The sequence below is a fragment of the Mustela erminea genome, chromosome 13 (assembly GCF_009829155.1).
Source record: "Mustela erminea isolate mMusErm1 chromosome 13, mMusErm1.Pri, whole genome shotgun sequence".
In the NCBI taxonomy this organism is placed as follows: domain Eukaryota; kingdom Metazoa; phylum Chordata; class Mammalia; order Carnivora; family Mustelidae; genus Mustela; species Mustela erminea.
Window position 1 is genome coordinate 87,442,392 of NC_045626.1, and position 15,202 is coordinate 87,457,593.

General features: G+C 59.9%; 1 protein-coding gene across 21 annotated transcripts in view; it reads right to left on the reverse strand.

The window, feature by feature from the left end:
• The window catches only part of NCOR2 (nuclear receptor corepressor 2), a 204,884-nt gene that overhangs the window by 111,757 nt on the left and 77,925 nt on the right, over positions 1-15,202 (reverse strand). For all 21 annotated transcript variants that reach the window (XM_032310356.1, XM_032310357.1, XM_032310355.1 and 18 more), the window contains 2 exons: positions 12,507-12,620; positions 2,340-2,396 (listed from right to left, as the gene is read on the reverse strand). In XM_032310356.1, the coding sequence (XP_032166247.1) occupies positions 2,340-2,396; positions 12,507-12,620 (171 nt within the window). The remainder of the gene's footprint in view (positions 1-2,339; positions 2,397-12,506; positions 12,621-15,202) is intronic.

A 15,202-nucleotide genomic window follows, 5' to 3' on the forward strand; every position in this document is an offset into this window, starting at 1 on the left:
ACCTCGGCCTCCTGTGCCACCAGCCTTCAGGGGGTCTCCGCTCTGAGACCCCCCAAGCAGGGGACAATCCCCTGACCCTGTTTAGACCCACCAAAGAATCACTTGGACTGTGAGCCCCATGGATGCCCACCTCACTCACAGGGGGGCTGACCCTGCTTCCCTGAGCACTTAGCTTGGGGGGAGGCTGCTGGGCAAGGACAGTGATGGGAGCTCTCGCTGGGAGGGCAGCCTGACCCTGGGCATCCCTCAGGCATCCGGACACGGCCCCCCCCACCCCCCCCACCCCCGCTCAGAAGGCTTCTGGGACTCATCAGGTCAGGAGTGGGGAGAGGGAGAGCCACTAGGTCTGGAAATGGCTGGCTGCCACCTCTGGTCCTGCCACCCCTGTTGACAAGAGGGGAAACCGAGGCAAGGAGGAGCTTACTGATGGGGATGGAAACATTACCCAGCTTGCGAAAACAGTCTGGCAATTCCTCAAGAGGCTACTCGCAGAGGGACCGTGACCCACCACTTCCAGTCCCGCAAGTACACCCAACAGCGATGAACACCTGCCCACGCGGAGACTCGCCTGGTCACGTTCACGGCCACGCACGGCAGCTCCTCACGTCCGCCAATGCCCCAGTGGGTGAACAGATGTGCTCTACCCACACAACGGAATACTATCCAGCCCTAAAGACGGGTGACGTCCTGACACCTGCCACGGCCCGGACGAACCCTGAGAACGTCCGCGGAGTGAAAGAAGCCAGTCACGAGAGGCCACACCGTGTGTGAGTCCATTGATACGAACGCCCAGCAGGCGAGTCCGCAGACACAGGAGGTCAATGAGTAGTGGCAGGTTGGGGGAGGGCAGGGATAGAAAGATAAGGACGTGACAGTCAGGGACGTGGAGCTATTTGAGATGGTGCGACGTTCCAAAGTGGACTTGGAGATGTCGCGCACATCCGCGAATACACTAAAAAGCGCTTAACTGTACATGTTGATTTAAACGGATGACGTGTATGGCATGCGAATTCTATCTCAGTAAAGCTACATTTAAAAAAAAAAAAGAGGGTCTCAGAGACCTCCCAGAAATCATGCTCAACAGGGAAAGCGAGCCCTAGGAGGGGAGCCTGCCGCCCAACCCAAAGGGGTGCGAGGCCCAGCCCCTGAGCCCGAGGAGCCCCCCACTGCCGGCCTGGCTCGGTCCTGACAGGACCCAGGGCCACACCTGCTTTGCCGTGGCCTGAGCATGTGGACTCCAGGCTGGGGCGCAGCTGTCCCCGAGGAAACAACTCCAGGGGCGAACAGTCAACCCTCCCAAAGGTCCACAGCCACCAAGGCTGAGAGCGGGCCAAGGCAGTGCTAAGACAGCCTTAACTATTCATTGTTTCCCGCCATCCCCCTCCCCCCGCAAAGATCCTGGTGTTCCCATTTCACAGAAAAGGAAACCGAGTTCTCTACTCAAGGCCACTCAGCAAACACACGGCGGAGCGGGGTTTAAAATTGGGCTCCAAAGGCACGAGACCTGATGACACAGGAGGACCACACGTCCCTCCCTGGACATGCTATGCTCACAGGGCCCCTCACAGCTGTCCTGTGTGTGCGTGTCTCTCCATACTGCCCCACAGCTCTGCACCAACCTGCCCGGGGCGACACTCACTGGTCCAGGGCACGTGGGGCTCTGGCCATTTCTCCTGGGGCTCAGGCTGCCCATCAGCCAGGAGTTTCCACATTCCCTTGGCTTGGATCTCCGGTGACACTAAAGGTGACGGGGTGCATGAGACAGAAGAGGCCTGGGGTCTGCTTCCCATCAGTAAAATGCCACCAACAGCAGTGACACCAACAAGAGGAAGCACTAGGGCTCGGCACTCCCCATCCAACAGGCGTGGAGCTCAGGGCTTTGCACAAATTAATATGGTCAATCCTCACCGCAACCCAACGGGATGTATGGCATTATTCCCATCTTACAGATGAGGAAACTGAGGGACTTGGAAGAGGGGAGAACCGCTTGGGCCCACACAGCTATTACGGAGCAGAGATCACGTGGCCCAGAGTACGGGCTTCCCATGCTAAGTCAGCCCCACTGCGCTGGCCTTCACTGTGTCCTGACGGCGAGAGCCGGCTCCCCTGCCCCCAACCCTGCCCCCAGCCCGACAGGCCCAGCCACCCGCCCGCTACCGGCCGGTCCCTCTTATCAGAAGGGTGTATTTCCTGCCTCCTCCAGAGGACAGGACAGCCTTGGCAACAGCGGACTTCCTCCTTCCCCTCCACGCCCACCTGCCGCCCTGCCCACCTCTCCAGCCACCACCGCCCCCGCCCCCCTCCCGCCCACAGCCACCCACCCTGGCCCCCCAGCTCACCAGCTCCACCTGAGGCCCCAGGCCTTCCAGAATCCGATGTGCAGCTTCGGCCTTCTTCTGCAGGGTGACGGGGAGGAGGAGAAATTAAAAAAAAAAAAAAAAAAACAGAACAGATTATAAATAGAGGCCTCCAGAACAGCAGGCAGCTGCCCAAGCCAGCAGCCAATCCATGGCCCTGGAGCAGGGGGGTGCAGGGTCCCCCTGCAAGCCCTCCCCGGGCTGGAAGCAAACAGAGGGGCCTCAATACCCCTGCAGCGGCCCTGGCAAGGCCGCCAAGTTTCGATTCGAACAAACACACGGTGTTCTCTGTGGCCCGCCCACCCCCCCACCCCCACCCCCCCCCGCCGCCCACAAACCCTCAGGCCTGCGTCCCCCGGGGCCCAGTGCTGCGGGCACAGCTCCTTGCCAGCGGGCCACTCTGCCAGGCCCAAGATGCCTTCCTGCGCCTGGAAGCTGGCTGGGTGTCGGCAATTACCTCAGAGCTGGTGCCGCCAGCCAGGGAAGGGGGGGGTGGAGATAGAGGCGCTCAGAGATACCCTTTCTAGGATTCTTGTATTTCACAATCATGTGACTATTTCTGAGCTGCCCGGGGGCCTCCCCGCCTCCCTCCCCACTCACAACCCGGGACTTATTAGGAAAACAGGAACATGTGGCAGAAAGCGCTCAGTGGCTGTGAAGGCGGCAGGCTGGACCTCCAAGCCTGGCCATAAAGGCGGACATTGTGCATCCGCCGGTCCCCATGGGCCCCCAGCCCGGGACCACCAGGGCCAGCTGGGGGAAGGGGTGGACGGACAGCTGTGGGGATGGTGGCTTCTGCAGGGTTGCTGTCGGGTCTGGGCCGCCGTGCGGAAAGCGGGGTGCCCACAGCATGCAGGAGGGAGACCGGAGTCCTCCGGCGACCCAGAGAAGGCTGGGTGCTCCGGACTCAGCCAAACTCGGGGAGACCATCTAGGATCTGCATGAAGCCGGGACGACAGGCCAAGCAAGTCACCATCAACAATCCCCTAAAAGGGGGTGTTCCCAGAGTCCTGGGGAGCATGGCTGCCAAGAGAATTCAAGGCCCAGGCTCCTGCTGTCACAGCAAGGAGGGGTGCCAAAAGCCAACCCCCTCCCCCTCTCCTAGCCCCTGGGGATGGACGCTGGGTACTTATGTAGGTGGGCTCAAGCTGGCACCTAGAACGAGCTCCGCCTAGAGCCCTGGGCCCAGCCCACCCAGGAACAAGCCATGCTCTCAGCCCCCTTCGTGCAGAGCCAACACCCCGAGACCAGCAGCCTCAGCGTGTGGCTGGGGGCCAAAACATCAGGGGCCAAAGCAGTACTGTAAGGACTTCCATTTTATCCAGGAGCTACCACAGGCCAAGCAACCAGCACAGAGCACGCATTATTAGTATTTAAATCACACAAACATGACATGAGGCAGATCCGAGACATGTCCCCATTTAACAGACATGAAACAGGCACGGAAAAATGACATACAGAAAAAGTCCTGCTGATCTCCAGGCTCCAAGAAGGAAGACAGACAAGGGCCGGATCCCATGCGGGGCCTCCCCTGGGCTGGGGACCCGCACTGTCTTGCCCCAGGCTCACCGCAAAGCAAGAGGACGTCCCCGTGGGGCTGATGACGGGAGAATTCCTGAGCCACGTCAAGTGACGGAATGGGAATGGGGTGGAGAGGGGACAGGGCAGCTACCCAAACATTTCCTGAGCACCCACTCTGTACTGAGCACTGGGGCAAACCAGGACATGAATGAGGCCCAGCCCCTGCCTGCAAAATCCCCAGATCTAACGAGCAGCTGGTCAAGGCAATGGATGGCAGACTGGTGCGCACAGCAGAGGAGGCAGTTGTGGTGGACATGTAAGGCATAAAGCAGGGCTCGAGTTTTTCCAGAAAAGTAATGGGAGGCATACATAAGATGGGTTTTGAGAGATGAATAGGAGCTTCTGTGCGTTCACGAGGTTCTGCGCAGGTCAGCGGGAAATGCCCATTTAGATAAAAGACAGAAGCTAAACCCAGGAAGGGTACGGCTGGGCCCCCGGAAACTGCCCATCACACAGGTAAGCATAAGCATGGGTCTTGGATCCGGGCACAAGGCCTGTGGCGGGGGCTCCGGAAGCCTGTGTCCTACAAGCCACAGCAGACTCCATCTTCAACCACATCGGGGTAAGGGGCTCCCAGAGAGGGGACCTCCTGCAGCCCCTGGAGACGAGAACAGAGAGGAGGCCCCTCCCTCAGCTGCTGAAGTCACCCGGAGCGCAGGAGACGGGCTGCCCAGGGCCGCCAGCTTGCCAGCACGTGCCTGGTGTGAACCACGCCTCGGCTCCTAACACGCCCCCAGGTTCCAATCCCCGGCCCTCCACAACCCTGGGGCTTTTTAAGACGCACCTCGATTTCCCAGAGATGCCCCCGCCGTTTACCCACTGATACCGAAGCGACCCTGCGGTGCCGCAGCGCCGGCAAGACTGGACTGTGTGATGCCATGGAGCCACACCGGGCTGCTCCCTATGGGTTGGCGACCGCAAGCACCAGGCCATGGCTCGCACGAGGGGACCTCTGCGTGGGCCAGGCCCTCTACTGCAGCCCATGTGTGCCCCAGGTGTTTGCACACCTGCAAGAACCCTGTTCAGAAGATTCCAGCATCAGCCCATTTACACACAAGGCAGCTGAGCTCTGGGCCACGCCACCTGCAGCCCGCCTGGAAGCTGGGAGCAGCTCCAGGGACAGGGAGAGGATGGCTCCCAGCTGGCCCACCGCCTCACGCTGCCCTGGGGGCACCTCCCCTCGGAGGCGCGGGGGGCCCCCTCCGTCCCCACCCCCATCCCACTTCTCTGGCTCAGCCTGAAGGGGCGGAGTGGGAGGAGTGTGCTTGTCGGTTCACAGGGAACTGGGGGGGGGGGGGGTATCCCGCCTACTGGGCCTCTCCCCCACACAGGCAGGGCTTTCTCACCGCGTCTCACGGTCAAGGACAACCTGTCCACCAGGGGCAAGGTCTGGGAGCCAGCTCCGCTCTAAGCCTCAGCCAGCCACCCCAGCTGTCTGGGCCTCGGTCTCCCCATCAGCACAGTGGCCACACTCACCCGGGCCACCGAACCCCCAGCACTTTTACAAGGATGTTCTGCAAGGAACAAAGTGACATGCATATTGTCCCTTCCGTCTTCACAACCCCCTTCAAATGGAGGGCAACCGCTCCCTGCCAGCCAGGGGCACGGCAGGGAACGCAGGTGTGGGCCACCGACTCAGCCTCGCTCCTGATACTCCCTCCCGCGCCCTCAGCTGACGGCTTCTTGCCACCTGAGGAACTGAAGACGAACTCCTTGGAGGGTCCCAGGGGGCCTCCACTGTCCCTGGCCTTTGGGAGGCCACTGCCAGAGGGTGCCTGGCTCAGCTCCCAGGGGACGACCCCGGGAGCTCATGCCGCCAGGAAGGACGGAGATCTCACCAAACTTGGCGGGGGGCAGGCTGGGTCTCACTCAAGAGACCGCACTCTGGCAGGGGACCCTGTGGTCTAGGCAGCCAGACCTCTTGGTGCCAGAGAGCCTGGGGGCTGTGCCCAGGCCGAGCAACCCCACGGTCACCTGCATACACAGGTGCACACAAGCCTGGTGGGCCCGCGGGGACCATGTCCCATGCCCACGTCTGTAAGGGCACGACTGTCCACAACTGCGTGCCACACAAGGTGACTCTCTCACACACACACACACACACACACACACACACACGCATTCGCATACACACGTGCCCAAGCACACCGGTCCACATCCACACCAGCACGTGTCACACAGCCAACAAGTGTGCTGACAACTACAGGGGTGTGTAAGTACACAAACTGCCACAGGTGTGCCCCACAGGTGCTCACATACACGCGCATTCACAGATGTGCACAGTCATCCACAGGCCCACTCAGACACACGCACACACACCTGCGTGTGGACATGTAAACGTAGGACGACCACGCATGCACGTAAGTCAGACACGCAGATACACAAGGCCATCAACAGGCCCATGTGCACACACGTGTGAACGCAGGTACAGGGCACACGTGCACGTGCACTCCAAGTGAGCCAGCACATGCGCACTTGCACTTGCGTCCATGTGAGCACAGCTACCTAGTTACACACGTGCATCCCTCTACACATACACACACACACACACACACACACACCCTGCTCCTCCTGGGCAGGGGCTCCAGACCCTCACCCTGGCTGGCCCCCACCAGTGACCCCCCCGCCCCCATTCTAGCTCCTCAGCTGCCTATCCTGGCCTGAGCTCCGGGCCTCAAGCTCTCCATCTGCACAATGGGGACAGCACCCATGCACCCACCTACCCAGAAGGCCCAACACCCCAACGTCCCATCCACGGCACCGTCCCCCCCCAAACTACCTCCACTGGCGAAGCACCACAGTGGCTCGAGGAAGCAGGATCCCAGAAGCCCAGCACTCGTCTGCACACGGGGCCTAAAGACGCGGCCTAGAGCTTCCGTGGGGCGCGTGATGAGGGACATACGGTGGGGAGCGCAGAATCTGCGTTAACGAACTCACCCGACCAACAGCGCTAAGTGCAGAAGATGAAATCAGAGGAAGCCCGGATCCCAGGCATAGTTAGGATGCGCCGTCACGGAGGCCGGGGGCAGGGGGGCGCCCGCACCAGAGCACTGCTCTGAAAGCCCGAGGCACAGCTCAGCTGGCTCCGTGGCCACGGAGTCTGAAGCGGGCCTCGGGGTGCTTGGACCCCCGAAATGCTCCAAAAAATCCTTCATGATCTCAGCTCCCAACCCTGTTATTAGTACTATTAGTAACTCTATTAGTCATGTTAACCTGCTAACGTGCCCTAACCACATTCTATATTTATTTCCTTCTTATTTATTTACTTCAGCAGGCTCCATGCCCCACCGTGGGGCTTGAACTGTGACTCTGAGATCTGGGTCAAATGCTCTGCCGACTGAGCCAGCAGGAGCCCTAATCATGTTACAGAAAACCCATACCGGGTGCACCTGGGCGGCACAGTCGGTGAAGCACCCGACTTTGGGTTTTGGCTCAGGTCGTGATCTCAGGGTCAAGAGCTCAAAGCCCGAATCAGGCTCTGTGCTGAGCATGGAGACTCCTGGTGACTCCCTCTGACCCTCGCCCCACCATGCGCGCGCACGCTTGCTCGCTCTCAAATAAATCCTCTTTAAAAAAATGGAAACAAAACAGCATCCTTACTCATACGATGCTTGAAACAGAAGACAAAAGAAGATGGGGTTTTACTCTCTGCTTCCCTCCTCACTCATCAGGGCACCAGTCACCACAGGTGCGCCCCACATGAGCGACAGACACACATGTGCACTCACTCACAGCACGCACCCACAGGTCCGCTGGGACACGCGCGCACACGTATGTGCACGGACAGGCTCTGGCCCCATCGGTGCAGCCTCCTCACCGCCTGGTCGTCCTCAGCCCTGGAAACACCCTTCTGGCGTGTCCCAGCGGCACCCATGTTTGCGGACTGAGTCCAGGTCCTGCCCACCCCCCAGGAAGTCTACCTCAAACGGCCACCGGCCAGGGTTCCCACAGAATCAGACTACGGGAGCCTCCGGTAGCGCTGCGTGTGTCTGCTGTCCCCAAGCTCTGAAGTGTGAGCCCGCTCCTAGACCCACGAGGCCTCCACCTCCTCACGCCCCACATGCTCCTTTCGAAGATCAAATGAGACCCTGCCCCTCTCTGGGCCCTTGCCTGTGCTGGGGACCCCCCCCTTCCCCCACCAGAATATTCTCTTCCTGGGGGTGGGGGGATGGCCCACTCACTGCTTCCAATCCCAACCCCAGCCCACTCCCCCCCAGTTCCTGCCCCCAGGGGCCCTGCAGAGACTCTGCCTCCTGTTCCGCCATCTGTGGGCACCTGCCTGCCCCTCACACACAGGCTGCTCCTGGGAGGCAGGAAAAGCCTTGCCCAGCCGGCTCCCGCTGCGCGTGCTGGGCGTCTCACCCGTGTGCCCCGAATGGATAATGAGCCAGAGTCCAATATGCAGAAAACCAAGACAGGCCCTGCCCGGCAGGGAAGCTGCGTTTTCCAGCCGGCAAGGCATTTAGAGACAGACCCTTGTCATCCACCTCTCAGAGGAACCAGCAGGGAAGGAAGGAGGATTAAAATTTAATCCTATTGATCCCCCACGGGGCAGTAAGTTCTGGCTGCTCCTGCTAAAGGCAGCTGCAGGGCTTCCTGCCCACCCAGCCTCCAGACCCCCAGGCTCAGCCTGCGTGGAGGGACCCCCCTCCAAGCTAATCTCCACTGGGGCCAGGGACCCATACCAGTGGCCCCCAAACCAGAGGACTCTTCCAAGGGAGTCTCCCCTCCTCTCTGCCATCCTGCATTTATTCAAAAAACGTTTACTGAGTACCTACTACGTGCCAGGCACGGTTCCAGGAGCTCGGGATACAGCTGGGAAACAGACACAAAGATGCCTGCTCTCACAGAACTTCTGTTTACAATAAACAGAATAAACAACAAAATGTGAATCATGTCCAGTATTGGAACAAGGGCAAAAAAGAAAATTAAAGCCAGGAAGAGGAGAAATGTTCCTTGAAGGGTTTTTAAGATTAGATGGAGGCTTGTATCAGGCCTTGCTAAAATGGGGACACTAGAGCCAAGAGCCGAAGGAGCAAGGAAATGAACCCAGTGGGAAACAGGAGCTCCAGGCAGAGGGCACAGCCAGTGCAAAGATCCTGAGGTAGGCACAGTAAACGCCAGCGAGGCTAGGGCAGAGTGAGGGTATAAATAGAGAAAAAGGGAAATTCAGGGATAATAAGGGGCAACATCCTTGGATCAACAATATGCCCCTGTGTGCTGACTTGTGGGTTTATGTCTCTCCCGCGAGAGAATCCATGCGAGTGAGCCAAGGTCACTGCTGTGCCCCACTGCCTGGAACAGAGGCAGACACAGAGAGAGGGTTCATTTACACGGCTGCTGAACGGATGAACAAATAAATGAATAGAGAGGATGAGTGCCATGCCCCCAAGCAACCTGAACTTAGCCAGCAGGGATCGGCTCTCAACATCCCAGGAGCCAGGGTTCGAGTCCGAATCCGCCACTCATAGCTACTGAGTGGCCTCACGGAAATGACCAGAGCTTCAGTCTAATCTAACCCAGTCACTCCTACAGCATCGGGACACCACCGCATTGCAATCCCAGGAAATGGGTTCGAAGCCTCCAGCCTATGGTGCTGGGGCCTACGGGGCAGTGCCAGCACTCTGGGACCCCAACGTGGTAACCACCCGCCTGAGGTTGGGGGGCACAGGCTGCGTGTGCCTGGCCAGCCTCCTCTCCCCTTGGGAGAATCCTCCTCCCTCTATCTAGTCCCTGGGACCGGGACTCTCCAAGGGTGGGCCTGAGACCCAGTCCTGACCCATCAGTGGCGTCAGACCCCCTCCACCCGGGCCTGGGATTGGCTGAGAAATGAGCACGTGTTCCAGCCAGCCAGCGAGCACCCAGCCTGGGACTGTTTCCCATCTGCCCTGGGAGGCACGTGGGCTGAGGAGGCAGCAGCTTCTCCCTGCGCTGGGGAACCCCGGCTGAGAAGGACATTGGCACAGAGAGAGCGGAGGTGAGGACGGACAGCTCCCAAACCTCTTCAGTTGAAAGCCTGGACCCACCCACGCCTGAAGCGACCAACACCAACTCTCACTAGAAGATTCAGGAACCCCTCTTGGGCCTCAACCAGCATGAGCTGCGTTCCTGTCTCTTGTATCCGAGAGTCTCGACTCACAGGACCCTTTCTGGGACAGGACTCCACAGTTTACAAAGCCATCTCAGCCGCATCAACCCTGTGACTTCAAGAATATGGCCAGGACCCAGAGCAACCAAAGACCCGAGACGAAAATAAACCACCCAGCTCATCCGGGCGTAGTCTGGCCTGGAGTCCAAGCCCCCTCCCCCGGCACCTGCCCACTCACACAGAAGCTGCAGAAAATCTGGACGGGAGGCGGGAATTCTGGCAGGGAGACCATCCTGGAAGAACTGGGAGGGGCTGTCTTAACCGCTCTTGGGGGAAGCGGGAGTGCTGAGGCCAGGGAGCCAGAGACCAATTCGCTCTGCAGACATGGCTCTTGGGGAAGTCCCGGTGCCACCCAAGGGACAAACCCCAGGGCAAGGCGGGCCAGTCACGGGGCTGGGAAGAGGAGCGAGCTTCCCACAGAGGGCACCAAAGGCACTCCCAACAGGTCGAGCCCATGACGAGGACCAAGGACCAAAGGCAAAAGCCACCAACCTGCCTCCACAGCTGCCAGAGGGTCGCATGCCCACTCTCTCACCCAAAGATCGGAAAGGGAGGGTCGGCAGAGGGCTGCCTGGGCGACACCCGGGAGCCCTGCCCTTGTGCCTCCACCACAGGCTCCTGGAGGCCGCTCAACCCTGGCTCCGATTCCCAGCTCAAAGCGTACTTGCTGTGCCATCTCAGGCAGCTCACCTTCCCTCTCTGAGCCTCAGTTTCTTTATGAGTAAAATAGAGAGGAGAACAGTGCCTGTTTCATGCACATCAGGAGAGAATTACGTGAAGTCACATACCGCATAAGCACTAGCCAGAAGAGAACGCTGGCACCAGTCCCCGCGCCAGCGAGAGCTTGCCCAGTGCCAGGCATTGTTCTGAGGGCACCTCACGATGAACTCACCTCGTTCCCACACCACCGGGCCAGGGAGGTGCTAGAATTATCATCACTCTGCCGGTGCGTCACAGGGAGGTGTAAGTCAGGTGCCCAAGGTCACAAAGCCAGGGGATGGTGAAGACGGGGCAGGAAGCCAGGGCATCTGGCCAAAGCCTGTGTGGCCCAGCGGCTCTCCTAGCGTCAGGATCGTTATGAGCGGGACTTGGGGTGGGGGCCGGGGTATGGGAGGGGGCCCAGCATGCGCTCTAGACCCCTGGCAGCCTCAGGGTCACCGGCATCCGGTGCTGCCTCAAGAGGTGGAAGCAACGCCGACCCAACCGATCCAGGAGGTCCCCAAGGGGAGCGACAGCCACACGCACCAAAAGCACACACTCCCAGGCTCCAGAAGCCCCCAGCCCCCAGGACCCCCAGCCCCCACCTGGGCTCTGAGCACTGGTCCAGCAGCCAGAGGCAGATCCTACAGCAGAGACTGCTGGGAAGGATGGCCAGGACCCCTGCGCAGGCGGGGGGACCAGAGGAGACAAGGCAGGAGAAGTGGTCCCCCCCATCCAGCACGCTTCACCGTGTGACCTCAGACAAGGAAGAGTCCCTCTGTGGGGACTCATGTTTCCTCATCTGTCAAACAAGGGAGAGGACTCACATCCACAGGCCCCGAGCGCGTCTGCAGAGTCCACTATAAGTCACGGAAGCTGAGCTCTTAGGGGCAGGCCCATCGGAGACACGCTAAGTCGCTCCCCCAGGACCAAGGCCCCTCCAACCAGCCCGCAGCTGCCCTCCAGATCTCCAGGAGCCGCCACAGCCTGATACAGACCCCATGTTCAACTGTGCCAAAGCCCCTTCCAGGGCTATATGTCAGCAGAGGCCAGTGTGCATGATCTGGGACCCTAAGACCCACAAGTTCGAGTCCCAGCTCCACCACTTTCTAGCTGTGTAGCTTTGGACAGGTCACCTAACCTCTCTGGGCCGAGGTTTTTTCCCCGTGTTAAGTGGAAACAATTCCTGTACCTACCCTCCCGGGACTGCTATGTAAAGAACCCCGGCCCACTGCCTGAAAAGGAGCTGTTCAACTAAGGTCTGCTGTTACCATTAATGATAAAGACAACGTTACTACCGTCCTCTGCATGACAGGAATTTCTTTTGCGTGAGCGCCAAACCGATCGCCTGGTCCTTCCCACCCCCACCTTCCAATCAACTGGCCCCTCAGGCTCTTCCACAACTTGACGCCTACACCATCCCCCTGCGTCCCACGGGCCGGCCACAGTCCACACCCGTCAGCACGCCTGAGCAGAACAGCCACAGCCGCCCTGAATGGGCTGACCCTTCCTGCTCCCGCTCCCAAACCCAGGTCTGCGCACACGTGGGAGACCGCAGAGGTCCCCACTTTTCAGACAGGAACGCCAAGGCCCAGAAAGAGAACAGGCCCTTCCCGGCAACACCCACATCCCGCCTGGGAGCCAGCACAGGGCCAGCGGGGGAACAGGGAGGGAAGCCCCGCGGGCCGGGCCGGGGCGGGGTGGGGCGGGGCGGGGCATACCCGGTTCTCGTCGTAGATGATCTGCACCAGGCTGCGATGCTTTGACTCGATGGGTGGTGGCGACACGGGCTTCTCGGGCTCTGGGGGCTTGGCGGCCTCCTCCTCCAGCTGTTGCTGTGGGAAGGGGGAGAGAGCAGCGGTGAGCACCCTGGCGGGCGGAAGGCGGGAGGGAGCACCCCCATGGTGGAGGGGCGGCCCCGCGCAGCCCGGCGGGCCCAGTGGACTCGCACAGGAAGTCAGGCTGCTAACCATTTCCTCTGAGTCACCAGGGGACCCCGAGCCCTGGAGAGGGCCCCACTGGGCAGGGAAGGGCCCAGCTGCCGGCTGTCAGTGGTGCGGCCAGACCTTCTCGGTTCGAAACCCGCTTTGACCACCTAGGAGCTCAGTTGGTGAGCGAGAGCAAAGCTGCCGAGCCGTGCTGGGCAGCCGTTTCCTGGTGTGTAACACAGGCGTATCACCATGCCTCCCAGACACGCTGGTGCACGTGCAGCCCGGCTGGGGGCTCTCGGCAAGCCCGCGGCCATCACCCTCCTCCTCGCTCTAAGGACCGTCTCCATCGGGGGAGGCTGCGGACCCTGCAGCCCAGCTGCGCGGACTGGAACCCTAGTTCGAGGACTTCCTCGCTCTCTAAGTGGGAAATGGCTAAAGTTCTCTCGTGTGGAGAGAGAATGGGGTCACGTTCCTCGTGTGGAAACAAGGGATACTTAGTGTCCGCCGCGCAGAGCAGATACGCGAAGGCCGGAGCGGGCGTGGGACCGAGCGAACACCCCCGCACCCTCCTCTGCCTGCTGCTCTACATGCTGGACCCTTGTCCTCCGAACACCGCAGGACATCCCTTCACGCCGCTGTCCGCCTGCTTCTGCAAAGGGAAAGTGAAGACCAGACAGCTGAAGACACCGGTCCGAGGGCACCCAGAAGGCCAATGCCCGGTGGCACAATCTGAGAGGGCCTCCAGAGTGAGAACACAACACCGCTCTGTGCTCCTCACGCACAGCCTACCCACGACCACGGACCGCAAGCGAAACAATATAAACTCAAAAAGGCAGCCAAGACGAGCCACGCAGAAGGAGCCAGAAAACCCAGGCCTGGCTTCTGTGGGCACCCGGGCCTGGCTGGTAGAGCCAAGCTGCCTCAGTCCCACAGTGACCCCTGGCGGCAGCTTCCAGAAGGGCAGCCAGGCCAACCCTGGAAATACACACACACACACACACACACACACACCACACACACACACACACACACACACACACACACAAAACACACACACACACAACACACACACACACACACACACACAACACACACACACACACACACACACAACACACACACACACACACACACACACACACCCCAAATTGATCAAGGGATGCTCTGAGCCACCTGGCTTCCAGCCACAGTCACAAATATGTACACATGACCTGGAAATGCCCTTGGAAATGCTGCCTGACATCAACCAGGGCCTGGCCTCCATTCAGGAGGCCTGAGTCACCATCTTGGAAACCCACCTCTTGTCCCCCAGGTCAGGGACAGCCGGCTAAACCTCAGTGACCGGCCCAGCTTCTGGGCCATGCTCAAGTCCCAGCTCTTCCCTCCAGGCAACAGCCCTGATGCCCTCTTAGAATCCACCAGCAACCTGGATCTCCTTCCACAGCTGCCTACAGGACTCTGAGCTGGCTTGACCTGCTGCCCACAGTGGCCAGGGGCCACCCTTGACCCTACCCGAAGCCCACGCTTCCTTACCTAGAGAGAACCCAGTGTGACCCTGCTTCCCCCAGGGGCAACCCAGATGCTTCTTGGGGTCAAGACGGCATCGCACGGACTCCATCAACCGTTTCTACTGAGCGCCTACTCTGTGCTAGCACTGCGCGGAGCGTGGCCGTGAGCAGCAAGACGAGGACCCCACTTTCACACTCGAGTGGGAGAGGTCCCCAGGGTAACAAAGCAGGATGTGTAGTCCCTCAAATGGTGACGCCATCAAGAAGACTGAGGGGACAATACAGGGACGGCCCCAAGAGTAGATGCTTTAGGCTCAGCAAGCTGCCCGGTGTCTGTAGTACGCACGCGGCTCCGCCACTGTGTCTAGAAAGCAGCCACAGACAACACGTATGAACGTGACTGTGTGCCAATAAAACTTTATTTGCCAACACAGGCATCAAGCCCGCTCTGGCTGGATTTGCTGACCCTAGGATAGAGGGTGGCTGGGGACGAGGGCTCCTGTGAAGGCCAGGAGGGCCCCGCTGGGGACGGGGTGTCTGAGTAGATACCTGAACATGCCAAAGGGAAGCCTAAGAGGATCTGGGAAAACGCAGATCGTCGATTAATTTTATATCAATTTATGTTAAAAACTAAACCATAAAATTACCACAAACCTCTATGTTAACTTCTTTTTGGTCTCCGCGATTACCATAAACATATTTTTACCACATGACCCCGTTCCCACCTCAGAACCCTAGCACGAGCTGTCAGCTCCATTCCCGTTTCACAGAAAGGAAACTGAGGCTGGGGGAGGTGACTGTTCTGAGGCAGAGCTGCGAGGCCCCGCCCATGCGGGCTCCAGGGCCACGGCCAGGGTCAGGGGGTACGTGCAGGAGCATGAAGCACAGAGAGGTAACCGCCCTCCCCACATCACTGGGGAGCGGCAGAGGAAGATCGGAAACCCGGGAGCCTGGCTGCGAGTCCCGGCCTCGCCCCGC